The 16,754-nt window shown below is 33.7% G+C and overlaps 1 protein-coding gene and 1 long non-coding RNA gene across 2 annotated transcripts; both read left to right on the forward strand.

Moving 5' to 3' along the window:
* The first annotated feature begins 558 nt into the window (after positions 1–558).
* LOC106773682 (cytochrome P450 81E8-like) lies at positions 559–3,222 on the forward strand. Its single transcript, XM_014660416.2, has 3 exons — positions 559–1,129; positions 1,769–2,135; positions 2,514–3,222. The coding sequence occupies exons 1-3, from the start codon at positions 615–617 to the stop codon at positions 3,120–3,122; spliced, it is 1,491 nt and encodes a 496-aa protein (XP_014515902.1). The 5' UTR covers positions 559–614; the 3' UTR covers positions 3,123–3,222.
* Positions 3,223–7,035: 3,813 nt separating this feature from the next.
* LOC111242541 lies at positions 7,036–8,211 on the forward strand. The gene is made up of 3 exons (XR_002669682.1): positions 7,036–7,146; positions 7,771–8,031; positions 8,111–8,211. It is a non-coding gene; the product is annotated as an uncharacterized LOC111242541 (long non-coding RNA).
* Positions 8,212–16,754: the final 8,543 nt, after the last annotated feature.

The raw sequence follows: 16,754 nt of genomic DNA on the forward strand, positions 1-16,754 counted from the left end.
AATAAAAATTTATATTTTATATTATAAATGATAGCATAAACAAATTTCATTATTATTTTAAAAATGTATATTCTAAATTTAAAATTTCATAGCCTTTATATTAATGAGAGTATAAAAATATGTTAATGGATTAAATAATATTAAAGATAAAACCGATGGTATATAAAAATTATTAAATATAAATTCTACAGTATTATATGTGATACTTCACTGTGATATTATAAGCTCTGAACACTTACATTAAAGATTATTTTGGAGTATTACAACGTAGCTATTTTGTATTTTCTTATTTGATAAAGTTCATTTAGTTTTTAATTATTATAATTAATTATTTGGTTTGAATAATTGACTATTGTAAATTAAATTTTAAAAAAAATGTTTGCGAGTAAACAAATCAATTAAAATGATATTTATGAAAAGACCCCAAATTCAATTTCGAGATTGTTTTCTGCCAGCTAGCTACTTTGAACAACCATTTGCCCCGCCATTTTTTCTTCACTTTGTTTTTTTGTCCATCTTACCATTTTCAGGCCTTTATAAATAGACATGCATGAGAATCAAAGCCATCAATCAATCAATAGCAGAAGCAAAGCTTCACAAGCAAAGCTTCAAACATGGCTCTGTTGTATTTTGCTTTGCTCATTCTCTTCTTTCTCTTTTCTCTTAAGCTTTTCTTCCAAACAAGAAGATTTAGAAACCTTCCTCCAGGCCCAATTTCTTTCCCTATAATCGGAAACCTCTCCCAACTCAAACAGCCTTACCACCGCACATTCGCTCAAATGTCGCAAAAATACGGCCCAGTCTTCTCTCTCTGGTTCGGTTCCCGACTCGTTGTCGTCCTTACTTCACAATCCGCCGTGCAAGAATGCTTCGCCAAAAACGACATCGTCTTGGCCAACCGACCTCACTTTCTCTTTGGCAAATACATCAGCTACAATAACAGCACCATCCTTCACTCCTCCTACGGCGACCACTGGCGCCACCTCCGCCGCATCTTGTCGCTGGAGGTTGTCTCAACGAACCGTTTAAACTCCTTCTACGAGGTCCGAAGGGACGAAATCATGAGGCTGGTGCAAAAGCTCGCTAACCTCTCATCAAACCACTTCACCAAAGTGGATCTAAAAACCATGTGAGTTTTCATCAAGTCAAACAAACTTTCTTTTACGTAACATGGTTAAAGAGTATTATTATATAGAAATCAACATAAAATATCCCATTCTAAGAACTTGAGATTAAATATTTTTTATTTTGAAATAAGTAAATTAAAATTATACATTAAAAAAAATATAGTGACTATAAATGAATACCTTGTAACATTTTTGTATATAATTTTCTTTCTATAGTGTCTTCAGAAAGTGTAAACTGCTATTCTTATAACACTAACTACTATATAAAAATGTTTTTTATTATTAATATAATTTTAAGTAAATTATATTATTGGTCATGATTGAAGTTTGCTGAAGTTACACAAATATTTTCTGGTGTTTTTAATACTTAGTAATCTCACTTGTAAATAATACACAATATAATTATTTCATATACATAAATGAGTTATTGTAATGTGAAAAATGTGCTTTTATGATGTTTCTAAACCATTGAAGGGTGCTCCATGCAAAGACAATAAAAGGAAGTAAGGTAAACATAGAATAAATAAATAAATGAGAGATGGTTATACAGTTGACAGAACTAAAAAAAAACATGATAAAACTAAATAAAACATGTTTTATATTTTTTATAATTTCTAATGCTATAATATCTTATAATTAAGGTTTATGGAGACATCATTTAACACTATGATGAGAATCGTGTCTGGAAAAAGACTCTTTGGTGATGACTGTGATGTGAACGATGTCGAGAAAGCAAAAGAATTCAAACAAATCATCAAAGAGTTAGTGATATTAGCAGGAGTCAATAACCGTGGAGACTTCTTGCCTTTCGTGAGATGGTTTGATTTTGATAATTTGGAGAAGAAGCTAAAAGGAATTGGTAAGAGAACCGATGCATTCTTACAAGAACTGATCGAAGAGCATCGTAATGGAAAAAACAATGGAAATACTATGATAGATCATCTCCTTGCTTTACAACGATCACAACCTGAACAATACACCGACCAAATCATCAAAGGACTTTCTCTGGTAATTAACTATTTCTTTCAATATAACTTATCTCATTTTTTCTGTAGATCTATATTTTATTTTTGAAAGTGATAAAAATTATCACGATTGACATAGTTACGTAAATAATTAATAATAATATGTGAATGTGCAATATATATGTCAATCATCATCACTTAATCTAAAGTGTAATTTTAAATGATAACTTTAAAACCTTTCTGAGTATTAAAACAACAACAAATATATTTACTTCAGTAACAAATTTCTTGTCCATTTAGTTTAGATTCAAAACAAAAAGAATAAATTTTTTGGTTATCTAGTAATTAATTTTAAACAAACTAAGAATGATTTTTTTTTCCTTTTGTTTGTGCACTAATACTTCTTTTATTGATTTTACAGAGTTTACTACTTGCCGGAACAGATACATCAGCTTTAACTTTAGAATGGACAATGGCTAATTTATTGAACCATCCAGAAGTTATAGAGAAGGCAAAAAAAGAAATAGACACTCATGTAGGATCAAATCGTCTTGTAGAGGAATCTGACATGTCAAAACTTCCTTACATTCAATGCATTGTTTATGAGACACTTCGATTGCATCCTGCTGCTCCAATTTGGTCACCACATTTGTCTTCAGAAGATTGTATCGTAGGAAAATATAATCTCCCAAAAGACACAATTGTGTTGGTGAATGCATGGGCTGCTCATATGGATCCAAAAATGTGGAGTGAGCCAACACACTTTAAGCCTGAAAGGTTTGAGAACGAAAGTGAAGTAAATAGGTTACTTTCATTTGGGTTAGGGCGGAGGGCTTGCCCTGGATCAAACTTGGCTCAACGCACAGTTGGCTTATCGATAGCCTTATTACTTCAATGTTTTGAGTGGAAACGAATTGGTAAGGAAGAAATTGATATGTCTGAAGCAAATGGAATTACTATTTCAAGAAAAAATCCATTGGAAGCTATGTGCCAACTCCGTCAATCACCAACAGTTAAGAATATGTATTGATTTATGACGTTATTTAAATAATAAACCTATTGGTAATTTATGAAGAATAAATATGTATGCAATAAGCATTATTTAATCATTTTGTAAGGGTTGAAGTGAATGTATCTCCATTGTATGTGATATCTTTTAAGTTCTACTTTTACAATAAATTAGTAATTTTTTTATAACATTTGATTACTCATGCAAGTCTCTTACTCATGTCAACTTAATTATTTTCTTACAATTCAAAGATCACATTGTCTTTTGTCTTTGATTTTATCATTCATTAGCATAGGTTGTCTTTGATAGATTGCATTATATATATTTGTTTCAATTAATTTTTAGTTTTATTTGAGTATTATTTGAAATCACTGGTGTATCGAAGGAATATGACAATGATTGTTTTGAAATTATGAAAGCAGTTTCAGAACTGAGGTATATTCAGATGAGATAAAAGGCGAGATTTTTAACCTCGGTTAAAAAACTAACGCATTAAAGGTTATGATTTTGCTTCGGTTCAAAAAATCCGAAGCAGTAAACAAAAAATAATTAGGTCTTTTACCTTGGTTGGATCCAGAACCAAAGCAATAGATCCCTTTTTGCCTCGTCGGTTGGATCCAGAATCGAGACAATAAACGCTTTTCTACTTCAGTTGGATCCAGAACTGAACAATAGACCATTTTTGGCCTCGGTTTTTAGCACAACCATTGTCTAAAGTCCATTTTTTTTTCGGACTTTAGATTATCGCACTTGCTTCTGTCAATGTGCCATTTAAGGTTTTTTTAATCTTCTTTAACTAAAAACAATCATTTCAATCTAGGTATTATAGGCAAGTACCGTATCACCTCAGCAGGTGCACCATCATTGCCTTCATCACCATTTTCTATCAAATTTCCTTTTAAACCATGATAAACCACATGTGGGACACAACTTTAGTGAAGCAAAATTCTTTACGTACAAAACACAATCATTAGGATAAGCATGTAACTTTTGATATTCCAGACCCATGGAACATAAAATTTTCTCCGCCTCGTAATTACAGAAAGGTAGAGTGTTATTTTCTGGAAGCATCTCCTTCAACAACTCTAACAACTCTGTGAAACTTTTATCAGTTCATCCATTCCTTGCGTTTAAACTAAACAACTTCAAAGTTGCAGATAGACGTGCAAAGTTGGGGCATCCTGGATATAACTCTTACTCTGAATCATTCTTAAAAGAATAATACAAATTAGCTCTTCCAAAATTTTCTTTACCAACATCACATATCATGTCTTCTAAATGATCACTCAACCATTCTTCCACATAATTTGTTCCTCGCGATGCTATAGGCTTCTCTAGTACTTCTCCATGCCAAGTCCAAACACCATAACTTCTCATTATATCGAACATTAATAGATGGTCACACATGTCTTAAAGTATTTTATTAAGACAACAAAAACAAGGACAAATATATGACACATTCATAGAGTTTGTGTTTTGTTGAACTTATTGCAAGAACTCTCAAACTCCCTTTTCATATTCTTGATTGACGTGACGTTCATTCATCCAGCTTTGATCCATACTATGTTCGTAACAAATTTCATCAGTCCCAAATTTATAACTTTCACAAGCTTAGGCCCTACCCATCGAAAAAATTATTTTTCATAATTTTCTAACATGCATACAAAGAAGTCTAAAATGATAAAAGTGATAAGATTTCGGCAGCATTTCACATTGGTCTTTGAAATACACAAAATGAAAGTGGTCACGAATGACCATAATCAAATATGCATCCAGAGAACAATACAAATAATCTTAACCGAAATTTTATCAAACTTTTCCATACACTCCAACGTACATGTTATAGCAAATTGTAAGGAATAATTTTTCCAAATTGTTCGATCGGACAATTTCAAATTTGATGCAAATGATTAAAAGTTTAATCATTTGTGTTAAATGTCTAATAACAACTAAGTTTCACTCAATAATTTCATAATACTACAAGAAATATTGGAATTACATACGGATATTTACATACGGATTTAAATCCATGTGTAATTTAAGTATTACATACGGATATTATATACGGATTTTAAAAATAGAATTCCATACGAATTTTTATATACGAAAAATCCGTATATAAAGTTGGCGCGTGATGGTGGGAAAATTACCTAAGGATAATAGTCGTATATAATTCCCATTATCCGTATGTAATGAGAATCAAGTGTTAACTATCGATATTATATACGGATTTAGAAAATAATTTTTTTAAAAAAAATATTTTTGATTAATTGGAAGCTGGTGAACAATTTCACTCTCATTCTAGACCCTCTAGCTTTCCTCTCTCCTTCTCCCCTTCCTTTCTTGTTCAAAACCCTTACCCTTACAAATTTAAATTTCTTTTTCCTTCACATACCCTAACCTGCTATAGATTATACCAAAGCTCCATGTTTCAGTTTTCTTTTTCCTTGTTCCTGACATGCAATGTGTGTTCAATTGAAGTTTTAGGTTCTACTCCTTAACAAATTTTCACTCAATTCGATCTCGCTCACAAAGAAGAAGTTTGGTTCTTCTCACATTCTTTGGAACCCTAGCCTAGCCTCCATTGAAACCATAGCCTCCACCGTAAATGCCTCTTTCGCGTTAGCCCTCCCCTGGAACCCTAGCCCTCACCCCGTGCTCCATTACAAGGCTGAGGTTACTAGAGACCGGTCGCAGCGAAGCGTTGGAGTGTCTCAAGGCCCACCCCTGTGGCGGTGTCGATTCGATGACACTGGCCCCAAATCAAGTTAGAAAACCCTAGTTACGACATTGTCTCTGAGGATGAGTAGATTGCCCTTGTCGACAAGCGTCACGAACAGACTCACTCCTTCATAGTCGATGATGGGGGAAACAGATAGGGCCATGAAGGCGAGGAAGAGGGCTGGTCTAAGGTGAGTTTATTAGTGAACTACATAAAAGACGAGGATTATGGTCATTACTGAAATTTTCTTTTAGTTATATAATAATATGGTCATTATTGAAATACTAAAAGTTAAGTTTTCTCATACCTTTGGTTGCTTATTGAAGGTTCTCCAAATACTAGAGGATGACATGGTGGTGGACATAAATTACATCTTCACTCTAGGTTATGATGGTGGAAACCGAAGTGGAAGAATGGTAAGAGCCATTTCCATTCCCTCGAATAATCAATGCTTTGTCATTTTTTAAGTTTTTATATCTTCAAGAATTGAATTTCAGACATAGGCCTACTTTAATTGCAATACTTATGTCATTGACAATTTTTCCATGTTTGATAATTCCATACTTTAATTCTGGAGAAAGTTGTTTTCTTTTTTATTTCTTAGGTAATCCAATTATACAAAGATTTGGTTATCTCTATTTTGACTGAATCGAATGTAAAAATTTATCTAAAAACTTTTGAAATGTCATAATTAACAGAGTAAAATTGATTAGATAATGTAAGTGTTTAGCTACATTTAAAGAAAGCGAATAGGTACCCAAGCAACAATTTAGTGCAAAATCAGGTAATCACCCCGTAAAAGTCGAAAAAGTCCCTAATATATTAATTTTTGTGCAACATTTAAAGGGAAAGATCAAGTGTGCCTTACTTAAGCTTATAGATATCACTATTTAGTTTTAATCAAATCTGGCATTTTCTGTTGTAAGCATCTTGAAGTCTACTTAATTACAAACAATGGATATTACTTGATTTTGTCATTTTTCCACCCAGATGGTTGGTTGCTGAGCATACTTTCCGGCCTCCATATTATTATCACAACTGTATGAGTGAATTTATGAGCCTTATTCACGGTGGCTATGAGGTATATCATATCAAAATTTGACTTATAATCACTATTTGATAGAAGAAGTAAATGGTAATATGTAGCTTTATATGGGAAAATATCAAGATTAGTTTTGCTGTCAGTTGAGTCAAAATTTGGTCTTCTTTAATCTATGCCTAACACGTTTGTTTGTTCAGGCCAAGGTTGATGGATTTCTTCCTGGTGGTCCAAGTCTCCATAACTATATGACTCCCCATGGTCTTGATACCAAGTCATATGAGGTATGGTTTTTCCAAACAATCACGCACAATATGATTACAAGTATAAAAAGTAAACCTCTATTCTAATGGGTAAGTTGGGCCTATAACCCATGTACCTACTCACAGTAGCAGGGGAATTTTGTAGTTGTCACTGCCATATATCTTATTGCACATCACATGAGACTCTTTGTGCTTTAAGCATAGATGAAGGAAAATTTAACTTAAAAATTAAATTGTTAGGAGAAAGCACTTGAAGGGTTCTATATCGAACACTAATAGCATAATTATCTAGAATAATAAACTTAGGAGATGTAATAGTTTTTATGTTTTATTTTCAAAGTTATCCCAGGAAGTTGATGAGCAGTAGTTATTTTTTCTTAAGATTATTCCTTTGTTCTTTATTCAAATAGTGGAGTTAGAGCTTGTAAGGGGAGGGTTGTTAGAGATCGAAGGGATTGTAAATGAAATTACTTTTGGAGCAAAGTTACATTATTTTGATTATCTTTACTTGATTCTTTACAAATTTAATCACAGGTCATTATTCTTACCATCAGTTTAAGTTTAAACTTAAGAAATTGGATTGTGTCATGTTTGAAAGTAATTTGATCATATTTAGTCTTAAAACTCTATTTGATCTTATTGCAGGTTCTTGTCGGATGGGTTGGCTTGGCCGTCTTATTTGCACTTTGTTTCATTGAAGCTCGTTTGAAAATCTAGTATCTGAGATATCAGTTTATCATTATGAGTTATATATTCATATTTACAAATGTTTTCTCTAGGATAGTCATTATGCTTATATGCTTGATACGGTTGTGATATGAAAAGAAAAGATAGTCTATTTTCTATTTCACATTACTTTGGGAAGAGAATAAAGTATTCAAGAAAGTTGTTAAGAAAAACAGCGAAGTAAGTTTTGGATCGTCCTCTCACCTATTTAACTCCTAGCTATTTGAAAGCATTAACCAATTCTAAATTACTTGATCAGGCAAATTTTATTCTTCATGATGGCCCTCCATATGGTAATGGCGATCTTCACATAGGGCATGCTTTAAATAAAATTTTGAAAGATATTATTAATCTTTATAAGGTATGTGTTTCGGATGGAAGCGAGATTACAATAGACCTCAGCGACTCTGCTCTTTGTTCCTGAACTCTCGTAGTAGCTGGAACACCGAACGGGAGTACCTACAGGTTAGCACTCCAACGATCAAGTCAGCAGAGTTATTATGATGATAATATTCAGGAAAATCAATCTAACCTATTACCTGGACCATGCTTGCCTATTTATAGAGAAATATATCCACAATAATAGGAGGCACGTTACGCTTAGTCACGTGCTCCGTATTTTTCTCCGCGAACTTAGCTGTTAGCTGTAACCGTAGTAGCAACCACTTCCTTCCAGATATTTACTCCGCCATTTGCTCCGCTAAATCCGCAAACTCTCTCCACTAACTTAACTATCACTACTCCTTCGGTATAATCCTCACCCCGATCTTCTTGGCNTGTTTCCCGATCTTCCAAACTCTTCTGACCTTTTTCTTGTAGTCTTTACGCAAGTCACCGGCTATCCTCTATGAGTGTTTTTCTTCCTATCGGCATTAACTCATTACCGATCTTCCTCTTCGTGACCCCGATCGACCTGAGCCATCTATATTACAGTATGTTTTATTGTTATCATAATGTAACATTTAAAGCATATTTTTTTCTGTTTTGATTTATGTCTGATACGTGCGACTTTAGGTAAACATCATCATTTGTACATATGTTCTCTGCAAAAGGCCAATCTTTTTGTTTAGTATTTAAAAATGGAATCATTAAAATTAATAGAATAATCCATAGAGTACGATATTTTCTTTGATTTGTCTTAATAGTTCTTTTTTGGTTATGTGGAAAATGATGTTTGACATTTTATTCCTTGTACAATTAGCTGAACTGAAAATGACATTCACTTGGTTTCAAGCAGGAGGACCATCTTATGCAGTAGAGCTGGGAAGGCTAGATAGGAGAGTTTCAGCAAAAGGAAGCGTTAGACACCATATACCTCATCCTGATTTCTAAGACCATATTCTCTTGTAAGTTGTGAAAAATTTGAAGAATAAAGCTTTTGAAGATTACTTTAAATTGATAATGTTCTACTTAGTCAAAAATTGCCTTACCCATTATGATAGGAAACATATAGGAGGGAAATAGAAAGTTTTCTAACCTATTTTCTCAAAATATCAGGAGTATCTCGTCAGTGTTAACCCTATTTGGATCTTGCGACAGGTAATTAAATTTCCAAAACATTAAAATTTAGAAAAATTGGCTCTTTAAAATTTAGAAAATGAAAAGTTATAATACTCATTAAACTTTTAATACATTAATCTTACTTTTCTTTTTCTTTTATCATGCTCAATCCAAACCATGTGTTAAGTTCATTTCTAATTCACATTCTCTATATCCAATTTTAATTTAAATTTTACAAGTTCTATCTATTTTCTGAATCTTTAAAATTATCACTAAGGATTAAGAGTCTAGTTGACAGATGTTTTAATTAGAAATTATATAAATGGTTTATATTTAGCCTTTTATATTTTATAATACCTTTCTATTTCCCTCCTACATTTCCTATCATGTCCCAATCCCTCTTAACATGCAAACTGATACCTAAAAAAGGACTCATACCATCAAGTAATCAAAATACCTTTGTGCAAATTGCAATTGTATTTATATACATACTGTTGTATAGAAGAACCTCCAACAACATTTAAATTACATTCTACTAGATTGGGTTACCTGGGCATCAATCTTGGCTTCATTCTTCTTACCCTAACGCTTATAATGCTATGAATTTTATTAAATTCATCTTAATATTCTTCTATGTTTTGACCATCTTAATTGTTTAATAGAGTTTGTCAACTTTATGTATGACCAACCAATTGCATTTATTTTTGTCAGTCATTGGCATATAGTGGTTTTGACCCACTTCCTCCACTCAGCACAATCTAATAAGGAGAAGGGAAAAAGCAATATGTGGTGAAGTTGTTATCACGGTGATGGAGTGCAACAATATCAACGCCCAGATGAACAAAATCCTTAGTGATTGATTATTAGGAAGCTCTAGACTTGTCATTCTATGTTGTTTGACATCTGATGAATTGTAAAATTTATATTGTTTGGCATCTTAGGAACAATACAATCTATTTATGAATATTAGATATTTTGTAAACTTATTTTGATAATGATTTTTATGTAATATATATCTATTTTAAATGTGAAGTGTTTGATATGGTGTTAAAAAAAATTATTGTGATTGCTAGTTGTATGTATATTCCAAGTTTCAGATTAATGCAGGTTTAATTGCTGAATAATTTTTTTCTGTCGTATTTAATTATATACGGATTTTATATATATATATATATATATATATATATATATATATTTTTGTATGTAATTATATAGAGATTTTATATACGGATTTTTCCGTATGTAATTATATACGGATTTTTCCGTATGTAATTATATACAGATTTTATATACAGATTTATCCATATGTAATTATATATGGAAATCTGTATATAAGTTATATACGGATATATCCGTATATAAGTTATATACTGATACATCTGTATATAAGTTATATACTGATACATCCGTATATAACTTATCCACAACAGTTTTATATACAGATTTTTATCCGTATATAAACCGTATATAACCAATTGTTATATGCGGATTTTGGACTTTATATACGGATTTTGGCTATTTCTAATTCAATTTTTTCTTTTAGTAAATATATTCAAAGTTTACATAACATGACAAAACCTTTGAGACAAGATAAGCTTGTCGAGTAAGAAAAAGATTTCAGACATTTCAGACGAAGAAAGAAAAGATGACTAAGAAGTTGTCAGGTAAGAATTTCGATTTCTGATATTGCAGTTTCTTATTCTTAAGCATTTCAATTTCGATTTCTGATATTGCAGTTTCTTATTCTTAAGCATTTCGATTTCGATTTCTTATATTACATTTTTTTATTCTGAGTTTTATTCTATTTAGGTTTGTTTCTGATTCGAGCTGTTCATGTATTTTTTAGGGATTTTTATGCTTTGTTTATCTATTTGTAGGTTACGACTACTTCAAAGACATAGGTATTCCAGCCATATGTACTTTGTTTAACATGAAATTGTGGGAATACCTTCCTATTACGGAAATCTGAAGAAAGAGGAAGAATGCAAACTCACTATAGTGACAGTCGCTGCCTGTACCGCGAGAATTTAAGCCTTAGAGGCCGAAATAATAGAGTTGAAACCGAAGAAGGAAATTGTAGAGAAGAAGATGTGATTTGTGTTAGTATAGATTAGAAGTATAGGAATAAAGGTTAGTATAACCAATTGTGAAGTTTGACAACCCCCTTCTCTTCTATTGTATTTCGCTACTTTTGGTTCATGATATATTTTTTCATTTAGACTCACGTCTGTTTGGTTGAAAGTATAGGTATAAATGTTAGTATAAACAATTGTGAAGTTTGACAACCCCCTTCTCTTCTATTGTGTATCGCTACTTTTGGTTAATCATATATTTTTTCATTTAGACTCACGTCCCTTTGCTTGAAAGTCATGGTTATCATTTTTCTGACTTTGTTTTGGATTTCAAATATTTACTTGCTGGAAAGGATGAGCACGAACACAAGTTTTCTTCTAGACTATATTTAGATTTTGTAATATATTGTCTTCTGTTATGTGCTTTTGTTATTATGTTCATCAGCAACACAAATAGGAAGTGGCTTTAAGCTGTCTTCGTTAGAATTAACCGTACTCTTATCATGATAATTGTGCCTTAATCCTAAATTCTTCTTTTACCATACATTTCTAAGTTATTGTATACTTCATTTGGATGAAGCTGAATCTTGTAGGTGATAATTTTGGCTCAGTGGTTTTTGTTTTACTATACGTTCCTAAATGATATATCATTCTTTCATCAATGCTTCATTGGAAAATATTTGCATTTGTTGTAACAGGTTTTGATATGTCGAAATGAGGCTGAAAAGTGCTTAATAGAAACATCTATCAATTCATTGCGGATAAGTCTCAAGGTATATTTTTTCTTGATTGTAAGACTAATGTTTTGTTAAAATGGTTTAAAATTAAATCTTGTCCCATGGTTGTGAAGATTGATTTAGTAAAATCTGAGAAAATGTTTCCATAATATCTAACAGCGTCTAGTCTTAGTTTCACGTCTGGTCTACTATAGTGTCTATGAGACTAGAACTTCTTATGTGGGTGCTTATGACCAAATGTGTTATATTGTCCACGTCTCCTATTTGTTCAGTTATAGCACGTGTACAATGTTAGTCTGGTTGGTATTGCTCATAATTAAGTTATTGTCATCTAAATTAAGAATAGTATGAATTCCGTATACGTTAAATTAAGATAATATATATATAATTTTAATTTAAAAATTGGCGTGCCAAAACATTTGAGACAAGACAAGCTTGTCCAGTAAGAAAAAGATTTCAGACATTTCAGACGAAGAAAGAAAAGATGTCTAAGAAGTTGTCAGGTAAGAATTTCGATTTCTGATATTGCATTTTCTTATTCTTAAGCATTTCGATTTCGATTTCTGATATTGCATTTTCTTATTTTGAGCTTTATTCTGTTTAGGTTTGTTTCTGATTCTAGCTGTTCATATATTTTTTAGGAATTTTTATGCTTTGTTTATCTATTTGTAGGTTACGACTACTTCAAAGACATAGGTATTCCAACCATATGTACTTTGTTTAACATGAAAATGTGGGAATACCTTCCCTACTACGGAAATCTGAAGAAAGAGGAAGAACACAAACTCACTGCAGCGACAGTCGCTGCCTGTACTGCGAGAATTGATGCCTTAGAGGTATCTAGAGCAGTACTTGCATAGTTTGGCGGAAGAGGAAAAGTGAAAAACATTTATGGATGTATTGGCTCTTATCCTCTATGGTGTCATGTTTTTTCCTAACATCGAGAATTTCGTCGATCATGCCGCAATGAATGCATTCGTGGGATACAAAGAACACTCTGAGAATCCAGTCACTGCTATCCTAGCTGAAGTTTATGGGACCCTTAATCAAAGTTACGAGCTAAAAGGAGGAAAAATTTTATGTTGTGTACTAGTGTTGTATGTATGGTTCGTCTCTCGGGTGAATGAGAACACATTGAATGCCACATGTCCTGTGGATGAGCTACTGTAATGTAAACCAAATATGAAAGGGACAAATGAATGGGCGCAACTCTATGCAGGTTTAAATGTGGAGCAAATTAAATGGAATGTCCTTTGACTGCAAAGATCGCAAATCATATATTATTGCAGGAGGTACCCTAAAGGACACGGACCTGTGGAAAAATCATGGAGAACCAAAGAGAAGTTCAAGAGGGGATGAAAGCTGATATCCAACAACTACAAGAGCAAATGAGCCAAATCCTAGAGGCCCTAATGCCTTACAAGGCCCTGTAGATCCGTGTGCATCGCGATCGCAACAAAGAGCATCAAGGGCACAAACTTTCCCTCCTTATGGTCTTCCTTCGAATTACACTCCAACCTTAGGAGCGGACTTGGGACATGTTGACACTCAAAAGGCCGAAGATAACGCGGTTAAAGTAGAAGACAAGCTCGGGGCAGCCACTGCTCTAATTCATGAGGAGACAACCCAGTCAGGCATGGCGGGCGTGATAATGACAAAACAACTCGAGACAAAGTCTTCACCTCATGTTGTTATGCCAACAGAGTTTAAGGACAACAACAGTGAACTAGAAATGCTGGAGAAGAGGTTCAGGGCCATAGAGGGCCAAGGAAGTTTTGAATTTGGAGATGCTAGAAAACTATGTTTGGTTCCAGATGTGGTGATACCTCCAAAGTTCAAGTTGCCAGATGATAAGTTGTCGTTGAAGCTATCAAATTAATATTACTTTTCAAGACAACTTCAGTATTGCCTAGTAGTATTCAAGAAAATAGATAGGGCTAAAGTAACCCTAAGTCGTCTCCCAACAAACACGGAATTGCTTTCGAATATCTGAAACTTATGAATGCTATGTAATGCTTAAGAACAAAAGTGAGGATGTTTAAAGGTTGTTGTAAAACAAATAGAAAACTTAAAAACAATTATAAAGAAACAGGCTAATTCCACTACTTTTCCAAAATAGATTCATCATCGGTTATTCACAGATCATTGTTCAATTGATTATTGTTTAAGTTTCAAATTAATTAAAGTACATTCTTAATTAATTTGAGGGCGATCATGCAGTTAATCAAAGTACATTCTCAATCAAATGCAAGACCTTTCTAGATTATTCACAATAAATTCAACCAAAGTACATTCTCAATCAAGTTTATTGTGTTTAATCATGTCTATTCTTAAATCTCTTAACCAAATTAAAAGTTAATCAATCAAAGTAAATTCTCAATTGATTTTAGTCGAAATTATTACTACCAACCAAAGTATATTCTCAATTGATAGTAAAAACCATTTAATCATATGAAAGTTCCTAAATTAAATCAAAGTAGCTTCTCAATTAAACCTAGAAATCCTAGAACTCATATAATTAATATGCATGTAGATTCAAACACATAATGATGCAAAAATCTTTGGTTTTAATATGATAGAGAGATGAAAGACATAGAGAGAGATAAACTTAAATCAATAATCAAAATAAACAATTGCATTAATTCACTTAACCTCAGAATCCATAATGAAATTACAGCAGAATAGCCCTAGGAGCTTAGAAACACATAATGAAAGAAAAGTGAAAGCAGTGGTGGATGAATGAATGAATGAAGCTCCCCTGGGTCTCTTTATATAGGCTTGCTTGGGCTTGGACTCTGAATATTCAGTTGATAGAATCTTTTATCTTATATCTTCCAAATAACTAAAAGATTTAGATAATTAACATTACTTGGAAGATATTTTCTGTTGATATAATTAAATTAATTCAACAACTGAATTTTATCTTTTAGCTTTTCTGAACTTTCCAAAATTACATAACAACCCCTAAAATTTCCTCTATCTGCACTTAAGCCCCTTTTTAATTTCTGAAATTGCACATTGCCCCCTGTTGACCAGCTTTGACCAGACTGAAGCAGTGTTGACCAGCTTTGACTCATATGGACGCAGCCATTGAGAATCAAACACGTGTCAACCCCTTTTCTACCCCAAAATTAGGGTTTGCCAGATTGGGGAAAAACCTTGCTCCTTCCCCTACGCTGCGCCGTCATGCAGGGAGTGAAGAACTCGCATGGTTTCTTCAAGGCGCGATTGCTTCTGCGATTGCTGGGTTTATTGCAGGTCTAGTTTTGATGCAGGTTCTGATGCGGTGATGGAGGAGTCGCGACGACCATGGTGCGAATTGGGTTTCTGATAGTTGCGGCCTTGACGGATGATGATGGCTGCACGATGGTGGAGAAGTGATGCCTCTCGCAGATGATGGAGGTGCTGCTATGGTTGCACGACGGCTTGCTGGTGGCTTTGTTGGAGAAGAAATCGCGATTCTGGCGAGGGAGATGATTCGAATCTACTAGGCTTGCGCGATAATGAGTTTGTTGAGTTGTGCAGGTGGTGGCCGTCGTTGATGGAGGATGGTGGCGCTGAGACTGAGGCAACGCTGGGTTTCTCGGTGTTGATGGTGGCCGGCGAGACCGTAGCTGGTTGCACGATGTCGCTGGGTGGCTGCCATGGAGGAGGCGGCGGCTAGGGTTAGGAAGAGGAATTAGGGTTTCTTCTGTGGAAGATGGTGATGACGTGGCAAGGGTGGTGATGTGGCAACAAGTCATTGGCTGAATCTGTGTGTGGTGGATTGACGACACGTGGCAACATCTGATGGACTCTGGTTTAGGAGGGGTAGGAATAGGAAACTTAGGAGGTGTAGGAGAAAAGGGTTACTGTTGGGCTTCAGTATTGGCTTGTGTCGCAACCGGAAAATCGCGACGGGACGACGATCCAAAAATAATTAATAAGTTTTGGAAAAAAGTTTTGGAGTCGCCACCATAGTTTATTTTGGAAAACTACGGAAAAACCGTAAAATGATAAGGCAAGGTCTACAAAACCAAATTCTGGTTTCGGAAGTCGGTTACGTGTGGGGAAGGTGTTAGCACCCCCACAACGCCTGCCCTAAGGCAGTACCTTTAACTAAATACGCAAACGTGATGTGGTTTGCAAAATGTTTAATTTCCCCTAAAAATAAAACTCTAAAGAAAACAAAATATTTTTTTGTGTTTTTTGTGCCCGACAAGGATTGACCTTGCTCCTACGTATTCTCAGTTGGACTGAGAAATCAGGGTTACGTAGTTCTTTCGAATTATGTTTGGGTGATTGTTCGAAAATATGATGTTTTATATTAAAGAAAAAGAAAAAANGATTTTCGACACAAGGCTGACGCGAATGGTCGCACGTGTGCTTAAACCTTTTAAAATATTTTTATATTTTGAAAGAAGGAGGAAAAGGTTTTAACACAAGGCTGACGCGAATGGTCGCACGTGTGCTTGAACCTTTTAAAATATCCTTGTATTTTTTGAAAGAAGGAGGAAAAAGTTTTAACACAAGGCTGACGCGAATGGTCGCACGTGTGCTTGAACCTTTTAAAATATTTTTGTATTTTTGAAAGAAGGAGGAAAAGGTTTTAACA

This window comes from Vigna radiata, chromosome 9 (genome assembly GCF_000741045.1).
Source record: "Vigna radiata var. radiata cultivar VC1973A chromosome 9, Vradiata_ver6, whole genome shotgun sequence".
Taxonomy (NCBI): Eukaryota; Viridiplantae; Streptophyta; class Magnoliopsida; order Fabales; family Fabaceae; genus Vigna; species Vigna radiata.